Raw genomic sequence first — 25,433 nt, 5'->3', positions numbered from 1 at the left:
TAAGTATTTAGAATTTATATGAATGAAGTAGTAGTGAACCAACATTTTGTAATACTTGTAAGTTGTAACCTGGGTTGGGATTTTATAGCATTTGAAATTGGATAAATATGTGGTATAATATTACCTTAAACTTTGACATGCTCAAATTTATTTATTTAGTACCTTCTAAGTGCAATTGAAACATTAATACTTAATACTTGGTGAATTTTAAGTTTATACACAGTTTTATTCTTCAAATTGGTTGTTAATACTTAATGCATATATTAGGTATATAATTAAATTAAATTGCAAAATAATATTCTTTTAAAAGGTATATTTTTTATCACTATAATTTAATATCAAAACTCAGTCATAATTTTTTCAGATATTTTAAATAAACAAAGAATATAATTCAATTAACCTTATTCACTTATTCAGTATAACTAAAACTTTTTATTTATTACATTTTTATTACATTATTTATTAACACAAAATCAAAAATGAAATATAAATAATTAATTTTACTTGGTTGTTAATAAATAGTTATATCAATATATTTCATAATGTTAATGGTTATATTGTTTAAATTTAGGAACTATTTGCAATTGATGACATTAGATGATGAAAGCAAACTTCCTATTTATAGAATTGTATCTTTATGGTTAGAAAATAAAGGAAATAACGAAATAAATGATATTATTTACCAAGGATTTAAAAAAAATCCTTCATATAAATTTATCTTGGTTCTTCCTCAATTGGTTGCTCATTTAAATTGCACGTCTGAACACTCTTTTCATAAATCTTTGGAAAAAATCATAAGTATACTATTTATATAACTTATTTCTTATTTAGTTGGGTGTCAAGTATAAATTTGTTGTTTATTATAGATTGTTGTGCATTGGACCACCCATTTCAAACCATCCCGATTGTTTATGCTGTCGCAAATACAAATATAGATCATAAGTTTAATCAATGTGAACCATCTTTTAATGATGAAGAAGAAGTATTTTATACTACTGTAGTTTCACTAAATATAATTTTTAATATTTGTTTTGATTTTTAGTCTAGAGTATTAGCTGCTAAACGTTTAATGTTAAATTGGAAAAAAGATAAAAACATTAGTTTTATTGTGATAAATACAGAAAAATTATATGAAGCATTTATACAATTAGCTTATACAAAATTTTCTTGTTCACATGACCAACGTATGATTTATCTATTTGAAATAATATTAAACTTAAATGTAGGTACTTTCTTTAAAAAATTTCTTTATGATTGTAGGAATTACAATTCCTAATGAACAACCTCTAATGAAAATACAAAACTCAGAATTTTATATGTATCCTACAGCAACATTGCCACTAAACAAACTTGGTGACTATTCAAACATTATAAGTAAGTAAATATTTATTGAAATAAAAATAATAAAACAGTTACAAGAAATGCAAAAATAATTTATACTTGTGACACTTTGAAGTTGACCAACAGTTAATTAATTCCCTTTAAAATTGTTCTCTGGATGCTCCAGATGTTCTTGAAAGTGTCTCTTGGAATTCTAGTTTCCACACACTGCAGTAAGTTGTAGTGGTGGTGATTATGTCAAAATAAAGCCAGACTCAATTTTACCACCACCTCTACAGTGTGTAGCGACCTTTATTCTACTCGCAGGACGCAACTAGATTATAAGCTCTCACTTCAGTACATGCTCAAAACTAGTGGCATATTTTCAATAATTTCTTGGGGAGAACTAAATTCTTATTTGCTCTTATTCATAACTTCCATTTGGTATTTTTATTATTATGAAAAATAAATAATTACTGTAATTATTTCTCAGACTTCAATGTAATAACTTTTACTACTAATACCTAATTTTAATGGTTGATTTCCTTACCAACAAATAGCTTTTATTTTAAAATTAATTGAAACTTATCTAATAAATAATTTCAATTATAATTTATAAACATTGAAAGTCAATATATGGTGGCTGGTATTTTTTTATTTATGGAAGCAGATAATTCTAAAAACACGGTACTAACATGGTTAATGAATTGCTTCTCAGGATTTATTACTAAAAACAACAATATGTTGTTGAAGAGCTACTTATTTGACACTTTTCGGCCTCAAATAGGCGCAATTCATAGTTAAAGATTATTATTTACCTAGTATAACTAGTATACTTGCTATTATAAGAGTATAATTAATACAGAATATTTTATTAGGATTTGTCTTGAAATATATTACTTAATACTTACAGGTATTGTTAGATTTGAAAATTCATTTTTAAATTGTGGTGGAGTACATGAACCAAAAAAAATTGATTGTTTGTGTTCTGATGGTATTCAAAGATCACTTTTATTAAAGGTGAAGTAGATATGCATTTACAGATTTTCATAAGTATATTAAAAACAAAAAAAATTTATCATAATGTTTCAGGGTAATGAAGACATGCATCAAGATGCAATTATGCAACAAGTATTCGTATTAATGAATAAATTACTAAATTCTAATAAATCTACAGCTAAGAGAAAATTGACCATAAGAACTTATAAAGTACCTTATGATTATTGTTTTGATTAAGACTTTTTTCCTAGCATTTTTATTTTACAGGTGATCCCATTTTCACAACAGAGTGGAATTGCTGAATGGTGTGTAAACACAATGTCTCTTTCTAACTACTTAACAGGGAAAAATTTGATTACAGGTGCCCATCAAAAATATAGGCCAGAAGACATAACACCAGCAGAGGCTAGAAATATTCTTAAAGTATGTATGAGCTCCAAATAATTATATTATGTTTATATTTTATATAAATATTTATCTATTAATAATAACTCATTACTATATTATTTTTATTTGTAAAACAAAAATTTGGTACACTTATAGCTACTTTGAATAGTAAAAAAATAATAAAATGTATTACAATATTGCACTAAAAAATTACAATATTTCATTATAAATATTTTTAATTAATTGTTTATTTATTGGTTATTTTTCTTTTACTTTACAGTTAACATTAAACAATATACATGAATAATTACATATTTATTTTTATCTTTCTTTTTTCTTAAATACCATTTCAATTCTATATATATTCAACCTTTTATTTTAAAAAACTAAACTACTACCTAAAATTTAATTTATTAAATTGGAATGAAAATGTTTATTTTTTTATTATTTTGTTTGATTTAACCAAAGTAAAATAATATGAACAAAATTGAAAAATTGATAAAAATTAATAATTATGTATAAATAAGTAATTTTTTTTTTAGATATTAATTCCTACTTACATAAAACATATTTAAAACTTGCAAAGTTGCAAATAAAAAAACATTTGTGCCCTACTAATGGCAGTACTCTAATTAGTTTATTTCATTGACTTCCTAACAATGAGTTCTACCTGTAAGATAAACCATTGCTATGAGTTTAAGAGAACATTGTACTCTCGCATGTTATTTGTACTTTACTAGCTCATAACAAGCATATTGTGTATAAACATTGTATGATATTTTAATTTTAAAGCAAATTATGTGCATTTAAATTAAATGATTAAAATTAATTTAACTACATTATATGATTTAGTGTTTTATTTTTATTTTTATTATTGTAATTAAAAAATACTTAATAAATTACAAGTTATTAATTTTTTCATCTACTTTTCCTCCAATTGAATGATTGAATATCCATGGTTGTGGAAGGATGCTGCACTTATTAACATTTTGTTCAAAATTAGCTTACAAATTATTTACTGAACTATTACTTTTTCTTTTCTGTAGTTATATTTATGTACTATTTAGTATTATAAAATTGTTATTTATATGCAAAAATTTTATTGTTTCATACAGTCGTCTCAGGTAAAAAGAGATTGTGAATTGACTAAACAAAAAATATATTTGGAAATTTGTAAGAAATTAAAACCAGTATTTCGATATTATTTCTTTGAGAAATTCTTATCACCTTCAATTTGGTTTGAAAGGAGGCAAGCCTATATACATAGGTAAGAAACATTGCTTAAAATATATTATAATAGTAATGCTGTTAGATTTATTGAGACAGATAAGAATTCAAGAGTGTGTAACCCTATACATGCAACATGGAAAAAAACAACCAGTCGGCGATCGTATTACAACAATAAACAATTAATGCTATTTCCGCCACTATACTGCAAAAAAATTTAACTAGCTGACTGTTTTTTTTTTAATGTAATATGCGCTCCTGTATTTTTATCTATCCCAATACTACTAACACAGTAATAGTTTATTTATTAAATTAAAATTTGACAATTTGATATCTAATAAGTAATGATACAATTTATTATATTTGTGAAGTGTTGCTACTACTTCTATGGTAGGATACATATTAGGCTTAGGTGATCGTCATGTTCAAAACATATTGATTGATAACATTACTGCGGAACTCATTCATATTGATTTCGGTATGTCTAAAAATTTAAAATATTTCTCAGTGAAATTTTAACATGACTTCATATTACTATTATAATTTAGGGGTCGCATTTGAACAAGGAACTTTATTGTCTACACCAGAAACTGTTCCATTTAGACTGTCAAGAGATATTGTTGATGGTATGGGCATCTGTGGCATAGAAGGAACTTTTCGAAAGTATGAATAGTTAATATATTTTAAAATTATTTTTATTATTTATTATGTATCTTATATATATATATATATATATATATATATATATATATATATGTTTATGTGTTTATAAAATAGGTGCTGTGAAAAAACTATGTCTGTTTTACGTCAAAACCAAGATGTAATTGTCACTGTTATCGAAGTCTTATTATATGACCCGTGTTATCAATGGGCATTAACAGGAAAAAAAGCTATTCAACTTCAAAATCAATCAACAAAAAAAAATTCTAGCATTAATGATAATGGTAAAAAATTAAAAAAATAATTATAGTTTAATGATTTTTATTAATAATTTATTTTAGCTACTGAAGTAAATAAATTAGCCGAAAGATCACTGAACAGAGTACGTGTTAAATTACGTGGAATGGAACAAGCTGAAACCGCTGCAGCCAGTATTAATGGGCAGGTTAATTTGCTAATACAAAAAGCAAGAGACCCGAATAACTTAGCACTGTTATTTCATGGATGGCAAGCTTACTTATAGTTTTTCAATGTAAGTATTCTAAATTTTAATTTAAAAAATAAGACTTCAACTAAAAATAGTATAACTTACTTATAAATTTGATGTATTAAAACTTACAAAAGACTTATTGAGATTTTCAACTAAACTAGACTTAGCTTAAATTTAAAATAAATACTTAGTATTCTTGGTTCATAAAAGATGTTAAGTTTTGAATTTTGTACATGTAAATTAATTTAAATATACTTGTGGCTGTTATTAACAGTTGAAATGTTTCTTCAAGTCAGACAGAATGCAATATTTTTTATTATTATTATTATTATTATTATTACCTACTTAGATTAATTTTCGTTGCATTGTTTACTTAAACTATAAATAATACAATAATTCATAACACTGAATTATCTAACCTAACCTTACTATATTTATTACAAATGTTTGATTAATTTCAAACTTTTTTTAATAATCCAACGCTATGTCCTCATATGCGACTTGGCTAAGAATCAGATTTTATTACTTATTAATATTTCAAAAAATGATATCAATCTTTTAATTTTTTATTTGAAGGCAATTTGCAAAATAATACGATTAGAATCTACAGGACATTTTAAGGATCAGTGTTGATATTGGTATATATTACAAGCAATTCCACTAAATCACGCAATTCAGCACAGTATCAAATATATTATATTACTTAATAAAGAATAATTCGATTACTTAAAATATACATTTTTATACTAATAAATATTTTTTATAAATTTATAAATTACAATAAATAAAAATAATTTATTATTTGTTTTTTTTTTTTTTTTTTGTAAAATAACTAACCTAAAACAACAATTTAAATTATGACACAATAATGAGACTTTTTCCTGTATTGTTCAAACATTATGTTAGAACAATATTAATATAATATAAATTGTATTAAAATAATTTTATAGTCTTTAACGGTATGGTGTAAAAAATGGGGCATTGCTTGGAGCTTGTTGTTGTTGTGGAGGCTGATCAATATCTTCGTATGATTGTGGGTTAGCAGTTCCTCTACCTAAAAAATACATTTTTTTTATTTAAAACACGGGAAATACATTTGAAATAATACTTTTAAAACATTTCTTACTAATATAATTTTGTAAAGGAGGTGGTATGCCATCAGAGACTCCATTACTGGTGTCTATACACATTTGACTAAGAATTGATAGTGTTACAAAACGCAGGACCAAATTTGCCATGGCACAAATAACACTGAATATTTCCGACAACCCTGTAAGAATGAACTTTAATTATTAGTACCCTAATTTACTAATCATAATCTTTTACTTACAAAATGAGGAGGGAAAATAACAGTAAATAGTAACAATATCTAAACATACTGTAGCCAGGTTTACAGAAATAGCCTGAAAATATAAATATACATAGTAGATAAGACATTGTAAATTAAAATATATATATAAAAGCAGGTAGATAATGAAGTTTAAACTTATGTTGTAACAGTAAAGTAAGTTAAGCTTACTTAAATATAAACTGATACTGAACTAGATAACTGGTATACAAAACAGGATATAGATACCAGGTTTTAAGTACTTGTAACGCTTCATTCACCATGTGAAACTAGGTGGTATGTTATGAATAACATAATATCAAACTTAAAAATCATCATAATTGATTATTTTATAAACATAACTTGCTGATATATCTTTAAAATATATTGATGGTTTTTGTGGGTGCTTTCAAATACATAGGTTAACAATGAAGAAAATCTAAAAAGTATCAAGTAAATCTTCAAATTGTCAACTAGATAAATATTATTTTATAAACATAATTACTACCAGAAAGTTTGAGAGCATTTGTTCTATACTGAATACCTATTGCTATAAATGTGCACGAAAAAAGATGTGACAACAATGCACTCCTTGTTTCATCGAAACTAATTATCCAAAATGAATATATTATAATATAGTTATGAAATCGCACATATAATATAAAATATTATTATAATATTAATGGACAATAACAATTTAAAAACTCAACTTTGAGATTTATTATAATCATGGAATATGATAAATATATAAAATATTAGATTTATTTTTATTATTGACAAAAATTAAGTTTAAATTATCAATATTTTAATTTGGTTAAATTTCATATTTTATAATAGTATTACTAAGTTTTATACATCATACATTCAAATAATATTTTTTATTATTAATATCAGTATCAGTATCAGTTATTAGTTGTAATATAATACAGTGGTTTTTTCCCCATGAAAAATGGAATCGCATAATGTGCCTGTATAATTAATAGGACATGATACCTGCAGCGTTGTCTCCGTCTTACTAGTGCATAAAATTTCAAATTTTATACTTATCAGATAACTTTAAGTTCTATAAGTTTAGAATTTAGAGTGAATTGACCTCTTATAAAATTTAAAGGTAATATATATATATATATTTTATTAGTTAAGCATCAACTACATAGGTTATTAGCTTTAACAAATTATTATTATTATCTAGTCAATCTCAGGATTTTTATATTTTAATTCAAAAGCGAGTTATAAGTATTTAAAAATTGCAATTGTTTGCACATCTTAAAATACTCAAAACAGTAAAAATTCAAGTTGAAATAAAAATATGATAAAAAAATCAATGAGATCAACTAGATGATAACTTTACCATTAATTTTATAAAAGGTCAATTCTCTCTGAATTCTTAACTAACAGAGCTAAACATGATATTCTGAGAGTAAAATTTGGTATGTTACACACATGTAAGATGGAAACAACACAAGAGGGTATCACGTCTTCTAAACCAAAAATATATACTAGTTGTGCTGGTTTTTCATTTTCTGTTTGATGCATTGCCCACAAAACGCAGCCCATGAATGTTATATTGTAAAAAATATAAGAATCTGGACTCCATTGTCCTTGAACACCCCTATAATATAAGTATAACACGTTAGGTAAGGGGATAGATTATATTATATTAGAAAATTCATACTTACCAAGTAATTAATATGAGGTGTAAAACAAATGTTGTTTTTGCTGGTAAGGCTGGTATTTGATTCAAATCTAAAGCCATTACTAACCAACTGGTGTACTAATAATAATTATTTACCTTTTATAAAATTATTGTTTATTAGTAAAAAAAAAAATAATAATAATTTTGAATAACTATTAACTCATTGGAATAGTTTAGTAGTTTACATTGGTCCACCTTTATTGATCGGTATTGAGCTGTTATATAATAGAAGAAGAAGTGTGATCAACAAGATAAGAATATTTTTGTAGTTCATTTATCATTTTTTCTGTGTGAGAAATAATCATTTGACTTATCTCTAAGGCTCTAACTATGGTTGGTTGAAACAAGTAAGAGTAACAATCTCATTTAATAAACAAATACAAGTGGATTACACGATTCTAAAATATAACGGTTAACGTTTAACACATACATTTTTTCAAAAAACACAGTTTTTAACAACATCGTAATAGCTATTGAAGCGTAATATTATTTTTATCGCTTTTGCGGCAATATTCATCAACCTGTGGGCTGTGGTTTAAGTTTCTTATCATTTATTTATCAATATTGTCATATTGATATCAACGCATGTTCCTACGAACCAAACAAATCTGTGTGACGAACAAGGAATTAATTAAATCATAAGTATCATGTTATTTGAATAATTGAATGTTTCATCTGTGATCTGTCTAGTGTTTCAACTTCTCTAATGTTCAGTGGGCGTGTTTTGGGATACGGATTACGGATAATGGACGTCAATGGAACGCATAATGGTGAACGTAAACCATGATTCATAATAGTACATACTAATTGGTAATAATTAATTAATATTTATTGCGTCTTGTCAGTAATATTACTCGTACTGCTGTATGTCTAAAATTCAGCAGTATAAACACTATAAACATAATTACAATATCCACACACAGTCCGCGTCACTCTACGATACCTACCACTAAGTGTAAATGTAATACGTTTGTACTTTGCCTATGTCTGTATACGTAAAACTTTGTCTATAAAAGTTATAAAATTTCACGATTCAATTCCAATGAACTTTTCGCCATTTAAATTTAACCAATTATTACATTTTGTTCATACCGCGTGAACAAAACTTGTGTTCGTAAATAATTGTTACACAACTAATAGATAATTAACCATTGATTTTAATATATTCTAAAATCAATGGCTTAACTAGTTTATACTTCATAATTACCTACAATCTAGATAAATAATGTCTATTCATTATTGGCAGCTAAGGTCCTCTCGAAGTTGAGAATATAGGTGTTATCTTAATGGTTAATGCAATGGTCGAAGTTCAACATAATTATTAATTATGATAATCAAGTTACGGATAGCTAGGCCATATCGCCAAATAGAATTTTAACTTTTACGATTAATTGGTGTCCGATAAATATATTATTAAATTTTAGATTTTGAGCCGAGCGATGATTGATAATTGGGAACAAATCTAGTTTAGCGGCTATGCGAAAAAATGTATTGGTTTTATATTGATGTTTTTTTGTTTGTCCTTGGCCGAGCCTCATGGCTCTGAGAGGTAAAAAAAACAATTGAATTATAAATAGGTTGCTATGTTATAACTGTTTTGGTTTAGGGCGTAGAGGCGTTTGAAATTGCAGCGTTGTGATTTGTCAGTTTGTGATCTAACGTATGGTCAGAAAGGTTATGTTCTTATGTATAACCAATAGTCACACCCTAAGTCTGCTAGTTTCAGAAGCTAGTCGCTATATTCGAGATCCTGCAGAGTGCGGACGTCTCGGTTTAGGACTTGGCCCCCAACCTCACAAGTAGTAGAAATAATCAACCAACCTAGAAGGGAAGGCGCAAAGTAAGCTCTTCGGAATCGTGAAAGAGAGTTAGATTACCTAGGAGTTTTGATTTTGTATTTATTTATAATTCATGAACTTAACTATATAGTGTAATTGACAGTTGAAATAACTTTTCTCAGTTGATTTAAAATCAATTTTCTTGATAAAAAAATGTTTGTGTTCTCTTAAACTTCAAACCTATTCATTGAATTCTGTATTTAATTGGTCTAATACTCAGTGGTTGACATTATACAATTTTGATGAGTGGGAAATGAAGATCAAGTATTTCCCGATTGAAATGTCATTTTGATGGCTGAAAAAATGTTGACTCGTATTTTTTTTATACAATCTATGAAGTATAAAAGCTCATAATTTTTCTGTATAATAGTTCAGGTGCACAAAAATAGCTAGTGAAAAAATATTAAAAACCATTATACAAATAATTAAATATGAAAAACCTATTGATTCATCAACCTTTGTCACGTTTTTGTTACACGTGGATCAGAAAGGAAAAATGAAGCACTGATATCATCTCAAAAACAAATTTAGATGTGTATTGAATCATATCTTTGATCCGAGATAATAATCAACTAATAAAAAAAGGACATAATAAAACTAAAAATATTTATTTTAGTGTTGCTTTGCAGTACAATTAAAAGTTAAAATTTGTACAATTTCGAAATCTTAAAGATAAAAAATATAAATATGTAAAAATATAGATCAATCTTTAAATCACATAGGTTTAGGAGACCACAATAATTATAGTATGTAATATTATTATATAAAAATTATTTTTATGAAATCAAGTATAACCCAGTTGAAATATAAAATATTTGGTTTTTGAACATTGAGCAAATCTCAGAATTTTAGGAAATTTTGTTATTCCTTAACTTAAGTAAGAAAATAATATTAGTAACCCTCATCTGTATCAGAGTTGTTGGAAGACTTTTTTTCATCATCTGTATCTGTGCTAGTGTCTGTGTCTACAATAGCAACTGATTTATACCTTCCTTTTCTGTCATATTTAGTGAAATCTTCTAGTATAAACTGCTCCGATTGATTACTACTGGTTAAACCTTTAAGACTCATCTGTAACAATTTTGTATTAACCATACTTAAGGAAGATATTGAAAGAGTCTTCAAAGTTTTCATCTGCTCTTTAAGACTCTCATCAATGCCAGCTGAAGCTGCTCTTCTTTCTAAATTAGGAATGGCAGTTTTTTGCAACTCTACATCAGGCTGTGAATATACATTTTGAAATTCAGGAAATGTCAACGTCAACTGAAAATATCAATAAGGTGATTAAATTTGTTTAAAAAAAAAAGGTACTTCAGAGGTTAATTAAAGGAGGCATTAAAGATTTTATCAAAAAAAAAAGTTTTAGGTTCAAAATCTCTGAAAAAGGACCTAAAACTTGTAGTGTAAGTACTATATTATGGTGATGGCGATCCATGAGGTTCATAAGGTTAGATACAGCTGGTGTAGATCACACCAATAACAATACATAATAATAGTACTTGTGAATTCTGATATTGTGATTAGTCTCAATAACCAGGAAATACCAAAAGTATAATAATGTTTTATATGCTTAAATATCTTACTTGTCGATTTATATCTTGTGAAGTGACACTTCCTTTCTGAGATGATGGTAGTTTGCACACCAATTTATTACTTCTTTTATGTTTTTTTTTTACATGTTTGGAAAATCGTCGTACTTTGCGAGTCATTTCAAATGCTTTTACTGATATAGTAGAATCTAATGAATGACTACGAGATTCCACAGAAACTCTACACATACTATAACTAATCTCTGAGTCTGACTGCACAAATGAAGAAGAAATTGATAAATGTTCTTCACCAGTTAATGCCCCACGTCTTCGAATAAATTTGGGCAATGCAGCAGCCCAAGTAGAACTTATGTTATCTGTTAGGTTACTGTTTAACCCAAACACCAAACCTGAAAGTACAAAAATGTTTAACATTAAATTTCATTAAATTCATAAGTATCATTATTATACATCAATATTTATAAATTATTATAAAACTTTTTTTTATAGCAAAGTTTTTTCATATCAACTTTCCCTCCCTCCTTAAATGGAATATTTTGTGAAATATAAACTAAAAATTTATTGGTTTATTTTATCCTGGCTTAAAATATTTTATTCAAAAGGTCTCAATTATCCCAACGTACTTGTTTTTTCTATTAACAAAGAAATCAATAGTCACTTTAAAAAAAATTTAATTAAGTTAAAATATTATATTATGTTGTTAATACATATTCATTAGTGTAGCCAATACTTATTTGTTAAATATAAATTAAATTAAATTAAGGCTTTTAAATTATTCATTTTTATATTTTAATGAAATTAACTAGATATAATTTGTTTATATTAAAAATAATATTTTAAAATAGTAATTTATTTTGAAGATTAACTTGAATTGATTAAACCATTTATAAATAATTTACCAAACGGATCTTCTTTTGAAAAGGTAACAGTAAAATCATTACTATTAAGTTGATGTCTTTTAGCAAAAGCACTAGCAATCAACTTATGTTTATTATACTTAGAAGAGTCTTGGTTTCTCTGTTCATGACCCCGCAATTTCTTTAACCTAAAAATCAAATTAATTAAAATTGAATAATTAATAACAATACAAGTACACACCAACGAATTAAACACTCGCACCAAGCATTTCCAATTTGATTAGTCCACACCCAAAATGACATTAGAACTGCATTTCCAAATAACACTAATATATAAAGTTGTTTTTTAGATACACTTGGTCTAAACTCGATACGACAATTTCCAACATCTGTATCTGGTATAATACCAAGTTTGCAACTGAAAAATTATAAATACTTTAAGCACACTAACCAACTAAACAATTATAATCATATATATAAAGCACTTAACTATAATAATACTTACACAATATATTTTCTTAGACTATCTTTCCATAAATGATCATTATTGTATTCGTAAATATAACACATAAACATTGATGACACAAATACAACAATCAATATCATGAACATTATAACTTTAATTGCTGCTGAATGAATCTTAGACTTTGCTTGTTTTGAAATTACTTGTGTGCTTTCTTTTTTTAAAGCTAATAGTCCAAATAATACTCGAACCAAATAAAATAATCCAATCAGGACAGATATTAAAACTGGTATAAGTACAAATATAATACTATATATTTTATTATTAACACCAACAAAACACGTGCCAGTTACACTATCGCCATCAATCTCTCCAAGTACCATTACAACAACACAAAACACTAGTGGTATAGACCATGCTAATAAATGAAAATATCCACCTTTTTTATCAACTCTTTCTTGTATTTTCCCTAAAAAAAAAAATTGTAAAAGAAAATATTTATGAAAAAAATATATATTTCAACTTACCAAAGGATTGAAACGTTGTGTGAAGAGAGTATGTAAAAATAACAAACCAAATAAATGCAGCAATTAAGAAGTAGTATGAGAAAACAAAATTTATAACACACGAAAGATCTTCATCGCTAATGAAAGAAAATAATCAATTTTAAATACTTAGTATAAATCATTCAGTTATAAGAATTTAGGTTTAAAATCCTACCTAGGTTCTGATGTTTTTCTAGCACCATTTTTTCTACAGACAATATCATCTCTTGTGCCAGACCAAAATTGTGATAACCATCCAAAACATATGAATAAAAAACATACATTTATGTAGAGTATTACAATGTTAGGATAACGATTTAATGATTGCCATTCAATCATGAACGTAAGCTGAAAATAAAATTAAACTGCTCAAAATATCTTTAAAAATCAATGAACTATTTACTTACAATAGCAAATATATTACAAAATCCAGCTATTGTAGCAGTCCACGCAATAAGATTATGTATCTGACGGTGTTCATCCATAGAAAACAAAGGGTCATAACATTGAAGGTCACAACCCTCAAAATTAGGATAATGATAAGCTTCAGGTCTATAAGTTTGTACAAGTGGAGATTCACAACGACCAGCTGTTGAGTTGAACTTTAACTCTCGTAAATCATTCTGAAAATTTTAATAAAATATTGAATAATTTAAAAGCAGTATTCAAAACTGGTAAAAAAATGCCAGTAACAGTAGTAAGAATAATGCTCAATTTAGGGAATTATTTGCTTTTCTCTCAGTGTTCATTTACTAGTTAGCTAATGAAATCACTGTCATTTTTTTTCATTAGTACGAAAATGTGTTAAATAATTTTTTTAGTAGAAATATACCTATTTATTACTTATTAATTGATAGGAAAATGAGTTGTTGCAAAAATAATAAAATTTAATATTTAAAATACACAATGTACAATTTTTTCAAAACTAAAAATAAAACACTTAAGTTGTATGTTTAAAATAAAGTAAATCCATTATTTATATTGAAATTAATTTTTTATATGTGTTTTGTATATATTAGGGTGTTCCTTAACTATTTTCATATATGATGAAAAAAAAATGTTATTTAAATATAAAAAACTAATTTCAATACAAATAATGGATTTAATTTATTTTATATATAAAAATAAAGAGTTTTAATTTTAGTTTTGAAAAAATTCTACAACTCAAGATATTAATTACAATAACAATTAATTAGGTACCTATATCTATATCAGTAGTATTTTGAGCAGTGTTGCACAACAAGGGAGAGGTCACAACCCTCACCCACAAAAAAAAGTATTTCTAGAATCTATAAGATACCCTGTACTCTGTATCAATAGTTTTAAGAAAAATTGTTATTGGCAAAACCCGCTCTAATAAAAATTCAGTACAGGCTACAGATATTGAAAAAAGAAGTGATAAAATATTGAAGTCGATAAGGGTGTATTAAGTCTTATACGTTTTAGTTAGGTACCATTAGTAGTTTTTACTTGAATGAATATTATTAATGAAAATAAAGTAGTTTACCTTGCATAATTTTGCGGGATAGAGGGTGTCATTTTCACAATTAAATTCTGCAGGCCATGAATTTTCAATTTTGAGAATTTGACAGTGGTTTTCAATAAGTTTACACATTTCCTGTATTAAATGACATTATCAATCAATCATGTGAGGTGTGAAAAAACACCAATTATATAAATATGTATCAACAACAACAAATAGTATTTTGTTGACACAAAATACTACAAACTTTTGATGATAATAAATAATATATATATATTACCTGTGGTGGTAAATGTAAGCTGCTATTTTCACAATTAGGCATATATAATGCACACAACAGTGGTTGGATAGCCGCCCAACATTTTGGAACTTTTTTGAGCCCTTGCCAATAGTGCAATCGCTCCTATAAATAATAATTAAATACTGGTGAAAAAACCACATTGAAACTACCTATATACAATGTAGATATATAGTGCACGGTCAAATATTACAAGTTTTCAGTAGGTGCCTGGGATTTTTCTATTGTTAGAATTTGATATCCAATACTCAATACTTTTAACTAATGTTACCATGCTTAAATTGTCATAAACTTATCTTTATATATCGGTAATTGTAGATAGCCTACTCGGCTAGGAATGTCTTATTTTAATAAAATAAAATACTTTTAACCATTGATACCATATACCTAGCTGTGACTTGTTTGTATTGATATAAGTTCTTCTACAAATCCAATTGTAATTTTGATAAATTCAACTCCTCCTCGTGGTTAACCGCACACCAGAGATATCTCATAATATGATGATGGTGTATAAATGTATAATATAATGTACCTGAGCTTCTTCTGGAGTTTCGGCGTCCGGTACGAGATCTGTTGAGGTAGACGTGTAGGGCAGTTTCACCCCCAAACAAGACAGCGAGTGGTTCATGTCCAAGCATCGTGAGTGCGACCTCTCGCAATACTGCAACTTGCTCTTCGATTTCGACAAGCCTAACGACACCTGTGGCTCACCAAACAGAAGAAACAGTTGCAGGATGACGATGACGGCGGTACTCCGCACACGGTCGCGTTTCATCGTGTCTCGACGTAGTTGTCGTCCGAGTATAGCAATAATGACACCATTCTGCCGAGTTTGCGGCCGGCGACGAATACGTAAAATATTGCAAAATTAAAACAACGTTACGGTGCGCGCCATGTGTGGATATAGAATAGTAATAATAATAACAAAAGGAGTACTCGGCACACGAATACACGATAATGGCGGGCCTGCAACTGGCAACAGTGAGTGGCAACCGGCAAGCGATTTGACGGTTCTGTACTGTACTACTGTGGTGATGTCGAGGTGGTCGCCGGTCGGTGGTGGTTGGTGGGATGGTGTGACGGGTAGAGAGGTGACCACGTGTGTGGTCTCGGCGTCTCGCTGCCGGCCCGCCACAGAATACAGATTACAGAATACAGATCCATACAAGTGTCCGAGGTGTCGACGGTCGAGGTTTTATTATTATATTCCATTTGTGTTTTACCTCTGTGGCTCTGTGGACAATTGGACATTGAACACCGCGGTTCAGGGTTTCATGTCTCCATGACAGTGGTGCGGCGCGGATGCAAAAAATATTACTCGGCCAAGTATTATATATTATGTTTTGGCTTTATGGCTACAGAATATAACACATTAACAATGGCGTATACTTGTACCTATGGGCTATGAGTACCCTTTTTAGTTTTTGTAATTAATATTTATTAGTTATTAGGTATTATATTATTACGGACGTGTAGTGTAACTGTGTACTATGTAGGTACCTAATACGGCAATACCCATTACCCATGTAATTATTTGAGTATTTTAAGATATACAAACAACAATTTACAATTTTGAAAATAATCATAACTCCCTTTAAAATAAAAATATAATAAAAAGCCTTTGTGATAACCTAGATAATAATGTTACCTTTTATTTTTATGAGAGGTCAATTCACTCTAAATTTTAAACCAAGTGGAGAGACTTTAAACAGAGCTAATACTAAATTATTGGAACTGCTGAAGTGCAGAGCGCTGAGTATAAAATTTGATAATCGTACGGAAACAATAACACATGCGGGTGTGGCGTCCTCTTAAGAGGATAGCGCACCCGCTACCCGCATGTGTTGACTAGTGTTGTCTCCGTCTTCCACACATACAACAGTACCCAATTTCCGTTCGCTTATTTCAATAGGGTGCTATCAGTAATGATATTATAGTGAACCTAGCATAAAACTTTTATGTAAGAAACTAAGTAAGAACATTATTTTTTGTTCTCTCCATCTGTTTTTTAAGATATTTTAATTTTTAAGTGAGATGTGATCATTTAAAAATATTTATATTTTACATATTCATAACTCGCTTAAAAATTAAAATATAGTAAAAATAAATCGAGAAAACAGAGAACATTGATAATGCTCTTACCTTTATATGTATATTTATTTATAAAATATTCAATTTCGTTAAATTAGTGAAGAAAAAAAATGAGATATGAAACATGGGCTTCCGCAGGCAGATACATTTCAAGAAGAAAAAAAATATTTAGAAAAAATTATACATTATAAATACAATTATCAATTAGTATAGTTATCATAATTCATAATACCTTATATTATCATAGATATACGAATACCTGGTTTGAGGATAAATCGTTATCATTACGCGATTTCATAAAAATTTAAAACACAAACGCTCAAAACATTTTTCCTATAATGACGCTTCAAATTTTCTCTATAGCTATTTGAAGCAAAACTTATGGAAAACTTGGTGTTAAATTGTATAACCTTAGATATAAATACAAACAATATTATGAATTTTGAACTACAAAATAATTTGCAAATATTCATGGTTTTGACGAATTTTTGTCAATATTTGAAATTCAAATGTTAATAAAAAATTTAATTTGAATTTCCGGTGGACATTTTTTTTGTGATAAAGATTGAAAAACTTGTAAGGAGCCTTGTATTAAATTTTCAAATCTTAGGTATAAAAGGAAAATTTTTTATGAATTTCTAGGATAAAATAATTTACGAATTTTTGTGATTTTTACGTATGTTGTCAAAATTAAAATTTGAATACATGTAAAAAAAAAATTGTGGCTATACATTTATTTTATTTTTCAACTGCTATTGTAAAAATATATTATGAGCCTTGTATTCAATTCTCAAATCTTAGAATTAAAAAGAAAAACTTTTATGAATTTCGATCTAAGATAATTTGAAAATTGCCGTAATTTTTACGTATTAAGTCAATATTTGAACTTCAAATGCTAATAAAAAACAATTGTGCCCATGTATTTTTATAATTTTTTAATCACTATAATAATAACTTATGAGGAACTTTTTATTAAATTTTCAAGTATTTTGATAGGGCCAAAAAATTTTTATCGACACTTCAAAAAAAAATTTTCAGACAAAGTGAAAATTTCAGTCGTCTATAAATATCTCAAAAAAAGTCAAAATATTTTGAAAATTAAATCATGGAAATAAAATGCCAATCCTAATAACTGGTAAAATTTTCAAGTATCTAGGACTTATACTTTTTGAATAATAACAAATATTTAAAATCGTTTCAGGATAAATCGTTATCGGTACGCTATTTCGTAAAAATTTAAAATTCAAACGCACTTAAAATTTTTCCTATAGTGATGCTTCGAGTTTTCTCTATAGCTACTTGAAGGAAAACATATGGAAAACTTAGTGTTGTATTTTTAATCCTTAGTTATAAATGCAAACAATTTTACGATTTTTCAACTTCAAAATTACTTGCAAATTTTCGCGTTTTCGACAGATTTCGTAAAATTTTGAACTATAAACGCTTATTAAAAAAAATCGTGACTTACGATTTTTAATTTTTTTTAGCTACAATAAGAACAACTCATAAGGAACCTTGTATTAAATTTTCAAGTTTTTTTGGTCGTCCAACATTTTTTTACCGACACTTCAAAAAAAAATTCTCAAAAAAATTGAAAATTTCAGTGGTCTATAAATAACTCAAAAAAAGTCAAAAAATTTTGAAAATTAAACTGTATATAGATAACACTAACATAAACATTTGGTGAAAGTTTCAAGTATTTAAAGTGATTAGTTTTTGAATTACAACCATATAAAAAAATCGATTTGGAATGGATTTCGAAAACTGATTTTGCGTAAAAATTCCCGTTTTTCTGTCATTTTTTTTTTGTTTTTCTCGATTTTTTTGAAAACTATTGGAAAATGTTTACTTTTGACCTCTATAATGCACATAATCTTCAATTTTACATCGGAAACCACCCCCAAAGTTTGAAACCGAAGCATTATTTCGACTAGTTATGTTGTACACACACAAAAAAAAAACACATCATTGTAAAATCACTTCGTTCAGAATCTAAAATAATATAATCATCATTAAAAATTAAAATTAATAATATCATCTACAAAATAGCTAGGTTGGTAGGTACTTAAAACAATGATTTATATAGAAGTTAAATATAAATTAAATATAAACTTACTGCTATCATTGCTTTCATTTAAATTAATATAAGTTCTTTTTCTTGATGTTTTTGATATCTTTGAAATATTGTTCGAAAAGCAGTCTGGCTCAGAGGCTGAAGCAGAAATAAATAACTCTCTTTCTTTTTTTGCAGCTTCCTTGTAACTGTCTAATAAATTATACAAAATAAATTATTGTTATAACAATAATAAATAATGAAATTAACCTAAATATTTTTGTCTCGTAAGAATTGATAGGTTATTCATTAATTAAATTTATAGGTAATCAAAATATTGGTACAAATAGCTATTATCAAAAATAAAAACATAATTTATTCTCAAATAAGAAAGTAGATTTATAGTTTATAAAGTTTATAAAATTGTCGATAGATACCTACATAGTATTATAATAATATAGTAATCAAGGTGGATTCAAATCCATTTTGATAGTACTGAAATTATGTACAATGTACATAATATAGTAAATAGGTAACTATTTTTTTATGATAATAAAATATATAGTTATACTTCCATACATCAAGTTATATAAACTAATATAGTTATATTAAGTACCTAAAGTTAAATATAAAAATAATAGTTTATAGGCGCAAATTGGTTCAATATTGTGGAGGGCTTAAACCATAGGCGTGCGCAGAGTTTCAAGTCAGGGGTAGCGAATATTTTTACCGGCCCATACATGGGGTATTAAGTTAACATTTTTAAGCTCAAAATAAACATTTAACCTTTGACCTTTAAATAAAAATATTTTAAACGATAATCATTGGTTAATCATAGATTGTTTTTGCTTAACACCGGTATACCATATCAAAATTAAAAATACATCAAATATCAATAACACATTATTCTTTATTATTATAATACGGTTATAAAAGTATTATTATGTTATGTTATTATTATGTAGTTCGGCCCATACAAATATATTCAAACAGTCCAGAGGCAGCAAGAGCACACCTTGCTGCCCCTGTGCGGCGTGCGCACGCCTATGGCTTAAACCCTGACTATTTATACATTGAGTTTTTAATAATTTGTGGGACACTAATAAATTGGTAGGGGAGTTGCGATTTGTGCTTGTGTTTATATACCTCGATGGTTTATTGGTTTGATGCTTTTATTTTGAATTTTTTTATATTAATTTATGAATTTAATCAGTGATTGAGTGATTATTGTATTATTAGATAGTATTATCTATTTAGTAATAACCTTGCAGAGTGTATAAATACGCATAAATATTATGATAATACGTCTAGAAAAATAACTGAATACTCTGAATCTCTGAATAATTATAATATGATATTTTGATATCAAATTTATGTCTTAAGCAAATTAATTATTGACTACTAGTTACGACTATCTCAAGGTTCAAACTGAGACAACGAAGTTTTAGTTTTTTGAATGTAAGTAGGTTTTTATTAATTATTACTATTTTTAGATATCGGTTTAACGCTATATACGCTTATAAACTAAATTAATTGTCAGCTAATAAATTTGTCAATGTCTACTATTATTTATCTAGCAATTAATAGGCAAAATATATATCATATAAATCAAATATTGGTTACTTACCGTAAATTTATGATTAAATGTATGAATATTTGTTTCAGAAATTGTAGTACTCAAAAAAATGTTGAGATCAGTTTTGAGGCAACTTTATAGACATAAGTCTTCATCAGCTTCTGAAAATATTTTAACAACTATCAAGTCGGAAAATTCGTGTCGTATAACTCTTTCAGATCCTAAAACTAGGTTTGTATGAATTATTACTATGTATATGTCGCATATCATAGGCATGTCCACGGGTCATGCCTGTCATGCACAGGCATGACCTGCAAATATGATCAAACTTACATAATACATTTTGATGCATAATATGAACCTTTTTTTCGCAATTTCTATTTTCATATTAAATTTTTTGTTTTTCATCATGTCCATAATTCAAGGTCATATCCCCAAACCCTAACAGAAATTTTTATTTTTTTTTTTGAGTGGGGAGGATTGGCAGTTTCCCCATCCCCTAGATATGCCACTGTTGTGCATGACCTGCGAATGAGGTCTGGACCCGCCTATGTCGCATATCCACATACTGAAATCACTTATTTCATGAACTGGATACCCAGATAGTGAAATTCATCCAGATCGTGAATTTTAATGAAAATTCATTATATAGACATCCATTTCATGAAATGGACAATACCTACCTATATTATGTACTTTGTGTAATTATTATGAAACAAGATTATTATGTGATTTAGTAATAAATAATTATATCATAGCATAATATTGTTATAAATTATAACTATAATTTTCTATATTGTTCTATGAACAAAAATATTAACAAAATAATTAATTGATTTACTTAAATAACAATTAATTAACTATAGATACTTATACATTTTTCTTCCTTATTGCATGCCGATTATTTATGACATCAATTGTTACATACCATACACGAACAAGACAAAATTCCTTGCCCTCTTGAAATTTTTTAATCGTCTCTCAAACTTAAAATTTAACACTTTATTCAACTTGGCCAGTAGGTAGTTAAAATTTGAGTTGTTGATTTTTCAAACATTCAATACTGAACCATGCCTTCAGTAAACCATATTTGGAGTGCGCATACACCCTTCAACATCCGTCGTGGTATGTGAGAGACCACCCAGGACTTAAGGACTTAGGTGTCTGCAAGTTCCAGCATAGGTGAGTAAATTAACATCAGAAAATCATTTTGCATTGCACTTTAATATCATTAGAGGAACTGCTATTACAAATTTAAAATGCATACACTTTGTAGTTTTTAAGATGTTGCGATGAATGACTGAGTGACTTGTATTTGGCTTGTATGTAATAAAAAATAATTTAAATTAATACCACTTTGTAGAAAGTACTTATTATGTTTTTTTTTTTTTTTTTTGTCGTTTCCATGTTTAAATATCCCACAAAAGTCTTTCGGCCTACTTAAATGGTATGATATAATTATTTATTGCTAAATAACATAATAATCTTGTTTCATAATAATTACACAAAGTACATAATATAAGTAGGTATTTTCCATTTCATGAAATGGATGTCAGTTCCATGAAGTGGTTGTCTATATAATGAATTTTTGTCAGAATTCACGATCTGGATGAATTTCACTATCTGGATACCCAGTTCATGAAATGAGTGATTTCGCTATGTGGATGTGACATATATACTTAGTGATTATCTATAAAATATGTTTGCAACAGAATAAATATTTTTTAGTTGAATTTTTCATCTTGTATAATTGTTTCCATAATTTAAATCATAGCACTATAATAAAGCAATTTTTAATTAATGTAGTACATTGTACATATATAAACTATAAAGTATAATACTATAATACATAATTTAATCAATTCTAATTTTTATTACATTATGCATTATTGTATTTTCAATTACTCATTCTTGTGGAGTTAACAAATGTTATTGACACTGACTAGTTTTTAAAGAGAGCTCTATATAATAATTAAGGAATTATAAGGAGTAGGACGAGTACTTTTCCATACAGTTTTTGTAGAACTACCTATTTATTTTCATCCCAAATGAAAGTTATCTTTGTAGATAATATAAATATACAGACCTAAACCTAATATTTAAATATCAAAAATTTAATAATTTAATAAACTTAAATTATATTTTGATCATAACTATATACATCAAAATATTTATTATTGTATGTTTATAGAAATACATTATCTATTGTTGCACTTCAACATTTAATTGAAGAAATAAAAAGTGCAGGGGATGATTTATCTTTAAAAAGTATAGTGATATGTGGAGATGGGCCTGTTTTTTCGGCTGGTCACAACCTCAAGGAGCTTGTAAGTTATAATATATCTTTTCTTTTCTTATTATTAGGGGTGAGCCGATACCACTTTTTACTGATACTCCAATATATGCTGCGGATATAAAACCAATACCCTATAATATATGGAAATATTAAAACAACATTTTTGAATAGATTTTTTTTAAATATTCTATAGTATTTGATATTGATAACTTAACCTGTGTGTTTGTAAATTATTGTAATATACTATGCTGTTTGATAGGTTTTTTTTGGTATCGGTTGAGGTATCAGTTTTGAAAAAAAAATGGATACCACCAATATCAGCTGATATATGGTATTTGTTTTAGTATCGACCCATTCCTAATTATTAAAGTATCAATTTTCTTTTTATTTGCTTATTAAGACCCTTTACAGCCTTTTTCAAGGTCATTTAGATTTTGCCCTTGCTGGCCTATCTACCTCTGGTTAGTATAACTTAGGGTGACCATAATAAGAAAATAAAAAAACGGGACATCTGAAACGTCTAACCACAAAGAAAAATTCTACAACTGTAGAGAGTTAAAATACAAATCTAAGTCATATCACAAACAATTATTTTCTTATTACTTTACCGTCTTTGAGTAAATAACCTAAATATAATAAAAGTTTTTAAATATTTATGAATTTTTTCTTTTTTTGTGTTTTATTAAACAACACAATGTTACATTTTAAAAGTCAAAACCATTATAATTCTTTAAACAATCAAAACATGTACTTTTAAATATTACAATTGTAATTGATGATGGTGTGATAATTCCTTAGATATAAGTCTGTGAGATTGAGATAGTTGCATATATTACCAACAGTGCTGCATAAACCACAGTTTTATGTTTAAAATTTTACTTTAAAATTATTAGTTATCATTTAAATAGAACAGGGCGCTCTGGATTTCATATATATTATAATTTAACATCTGTGTAAAAAAAAGGATAATATTTGAAAAATATGAAAAATAAACTGATAGCCATTTTGTAGCCAAATTATACATATTATATTATACTTTACCTATAATTATATTAATATAAAGGATAATATTTCATTGAAACTTATTTATAAATTTAGCTTTGAATTTTATTTTATGTAGAGTGGAATAAAGATAATATTCCACTAATAAAATAATCCGTTTTTTAAATTTTTGAAAGTGAGTGTTAAGCAAAATTATCCTTTATCTATTCAGCTGTTCAATTTATACATGGTTGGCTCTAGGAAAAATAGTGGACTAGGCAAAAATCAAATTTTGACAATCCTAAAATGATAATATTATCATTATTTTAAAATACTGCCCCCTACTAAAATACCACCCTAGGCTTGGGCCTATGTCATCTATATATAATAATTAATAATTAATATTTGCATAATATTATAGAGCATACCAGAAAACCAGAAATTTGTATTCTCATTATCTACAAAACTTATGAATACAATAATAGATTGTCCTATACCTATTATAGCATGTGTTGATGGTATAGCTGCAGCATCAGGTTGTCAATTAGTAGCAGCTTCAGATATGGCGATTTGTTCAAATCGCAGTTCTTTTTCAACACCTGGGTACAGAGCATATTTAATGTTATACTTTGATCTATTGTAGACTAAAATACTATGTAAAAAAAACTAACTAACATAATAAATAATAATATATACATTTTACTTTTAGTGTAAACATTGGTTTGTTTTGTTCTACTCCAGGAATTCCACTAGCTAGAGCTGTGTCAAAAAAAACTGCCGCTTATATGTTATTTACTGGTTCATCAATTAATGCTGAAGAAGCCCTTAGAACTGGTCTTGTTAGTAAGGTTGTTCCGCCTGAAGAATTAGGTAAATTATTTAAAACATATTTGGTTGTAATTGTTTCTATTAATTAATATTACCTTTAGATGATGAAATTACCAAGTTGACGATGTTAGTTGGTCAAAAAAGCCGTTCTGTAATTTCTTTGGGAAAGAAATTTTTTTACAGACAAATCGATGAAAATATTAAATTGGCTTACAGGTAATTTGTATTTAAAAAAAATGTTTGTTATAGTTTTAAACATTTAAAAAAATACTGTATAGGCCACATTTATTTAACAACTTTATTTATCATGTATTTACAGGAATGGAGAACAAACTATGCTTGATAATTTAAAACTCGATGATTGCAAAGAAGGTTTACAGTCATTTGTTGAAAAAAGAAAACCCAATTGGTGAAATTAAAAATAAATTCAAACTTTCTTATAATAAAATAAAATTATCTATAAATCTA

General features: G+C 27.1%; 4 protein-coding genes across 8 annotated transcripts in view; 2 read left to right on the top strand and 2 right to left on the bottom strand.

Annotated features, from left to right (window-relative positions):
• Positions 1 to 21,079, top strand: part of tefu (Serine/threonine-protein kinase tefu) — a 54,112-nt gene extending 33,033 nt beyond the window's left edge. The window contains exons 40-52 of one of the 2 annotated variants that reach the window (XM_089222998.1): positions 572 to 798; positions 867 to 982; positions 1,043 to 1,184; positions 1,261 to 1,374; positions 2,234 to 2,340; positions 2,413 to 2,529; positions 2,587 to 2,742; positions 3,822 to 3,973; positions 4,305 to 4,411; positions 4,482 to 4,596; positions 4,711 to 4,877; positions 4,935 to 5,125; positions 20,950 to 21,079. In XM_089222998.1, coding sequence (XP_089079124.1) covers positions 572 to 798; positions 867 to 982; positions 1,043 to 1,184; positions 1,261 to 1,374; positions 2,234 to 2,340; positions 2,413 to 2,529; positions 2,587 to 2,742; positions 3,822 to 3,973; positions 4,305 to 4,411; positions 4,482 to 4,596; positions 4,711 to 4,877; positions 4,935 to 5,116 — 1,702 coding nt within the window. In that variant the 3' untranslated portion in view covers positions 5,117 to 5,125; positions 20,950 to 21,079. Of the gene's footprint in view, positions 1 to 571; positions 799 to 866; positions 983 to 1,042; positions 1,185 to 1,260; positions 1,375 to 2,233; positions 2,341 to 2,412; positions 2,530 to 2,586; positions 2,743 to 3,821; positions 3,974 to 4,304; positions 4,412 to 4,481; positions 4,597 to 4,710; positions 4,878 to 4,934; positions 5,126 to 5,659; positions 5,887 to 20,949 lie in introns of those variants that run through there. The other variant, XM_015511984.2, reaches the window with a different exon arrangement.
• Positions 5,757 to 8,577, bottom strand: LOC107164235 (uncharacterized). 3 transcript variants are annotated; one of them, XM_015511982.2, is made up of 6 exons: positions 8,267 to 8,577; positions 8,090 to 8,202; positions 7,854 to 8,022; positions 6,414 to 6,486; positions 6,210 to 6,353; positions 5,757 to 6,137 (listed from the first exon to the last, which is right to left on the bottom strand). In XM_015511982.2, the coding sequence occupies exons 2-6, from the start codon at positions 8,164 to 8,166 to the stop codon at positions 6,037 to 6,039; spliced, it is 564 nt and encodes a 187-aa protein (XP_015367468.1). In that variant the 5' UTR covers positions 8,167 to 8,202; positions 8,267 to 8,577; the 3' UTR covers positions 5,757 to 6,036. The 3 variants fall into 3 exon arrangements, with proteins under 3 accessions (XP_015367468.1, XP_089079125.1, XP_015367469.1); XM_089222999.1 differs by having other exon boundaries at positions 8,090 to 8,577; XM_015511983.2 differs by having other exon boundaries at positions 7,911 to 8,022; positions 8,090 to 8,568.
• Positions 10,534 to 16,165, bottom strand: smo (smoothened, frizzled class receptor). Of its 2 annotated transcripts, none has more exons than XM_015511976.2 (11): positions 15,673 to 16,165; positions 15,123 to 15,245; positions 14,867 to 14,977; positions 13,767 to 13,982; positions 13,535 to 13,707; positions 13,342 to 13,457; positions 12,857 to 13,283; positions 12,593 to 12,769; positions 12,394 to 12,539; positions 11,528 to 11,883; positions 10,534 to 11,207 (listed from the first exon to the last, which is right to left on the bottom strand). In XM_015511976.2, exons 1-11 carry the CDS (start codon positions 15,913 to 15,915, stop codon positions 10,836 to 10,838), a joined length of 2,460 nt encoding a protein of 819 aa, XP_015367462.1. In that variant the 5' UTR covers positions 15,916 to 16,165; the 3' UTR covers positions 10,534 to 10,835. The 2 variants fall into 2 exon arrangements, with proteins under 2 accessions (XP_015367462.1, XP_015367463.1); XM_015511977.2 differs by having other exon boundaries at positions 12,614 to 12,769.
• An 826-nt stretch (positions 21,080 to 21,905) lies between the features above and the next one.
• LOC107164234 (enoyl-CoA hydratase domain-containing protein 3, mitochondrial) lies at positions 21,906 to 25,433 on the top strand (the record flags this gene model as incomplete). The annotated part of the gene is made up of 6 exons (XM_089223431.1): positions 21,906 to 22,042; positions 23,052 to 23,187; positions 24,559 to 24,740; positions 24,847 to 25,007; positions 25,067 to 25,181; positions 25,285 to 25,433. Coding segments are annotated over 6 exons (825 nt in total), but the record flags the coding sequence as incomplete, so codon positions are not given.

The sequence above is a fragment of the Diuraphis noxia genome, unplaced genomic scaffold (genome assembly GCF_037042655.1).
Source record: "Diuraphis noxia isolate RWA-SAM2 unplaced genomic scaffold, SU_Dnox_SAM2 contig0003, whole genome shotgun sequence".
Taxonomy (NCBI): Eukaryota; Metazoa; Arthropoda; class Insecta; order Hemiptera; family Aphididae; genus Diuraphis; species Diuraphis noxia.
This window is presented reverse-complemented; position numbering and strand designations above follow the sequence as displayed.

Bases quoted from the DNA above. Each gene is read 5' to 3' on its own strand.
- LOC107164235 (XM_089222999.1), bottom strand. From the start codon at position 8,166: ATGGCTTTAGATTTGAATCAAATACCAGCCTTACCAGCAAAAACAACA. The intron at 6,487-7,853 runs GTGTGTAACATA...TTATATTTTCAG, and splicing joins GTGTTGTTTCCATCTTACAT to GCTATTTCTGTAAACCTGGC. The intron at 6,354-6,413 runs GTAAGTAAAAGA...TCATTCTTACAG, and splicing joins TTATTTTCCCTCCTCATTTT to GGTTGTCGGAAATATTCAGT.
- smo (XM_015511976.2), bottom strand. From the start codon at position 15,915: ATGAAACGCGACCGTGTGCGGAGTACCGCCGTCATCGTCATCCTGCAA. The intron at 14,978-15,122 runs GTAATATATATA...CATTTAATACAG, and splicing joins GCTTACATTTACCACCACAG to GAAATGTGTAAACTTATTGA. The intron at 13,284-13,341 runs GTAAGTTGAAAT...TTTTTTTTTTAG, and splicing joins CACAACGTTTCAATCCTTTG to GGAAAATACAAGAAAGAGTT.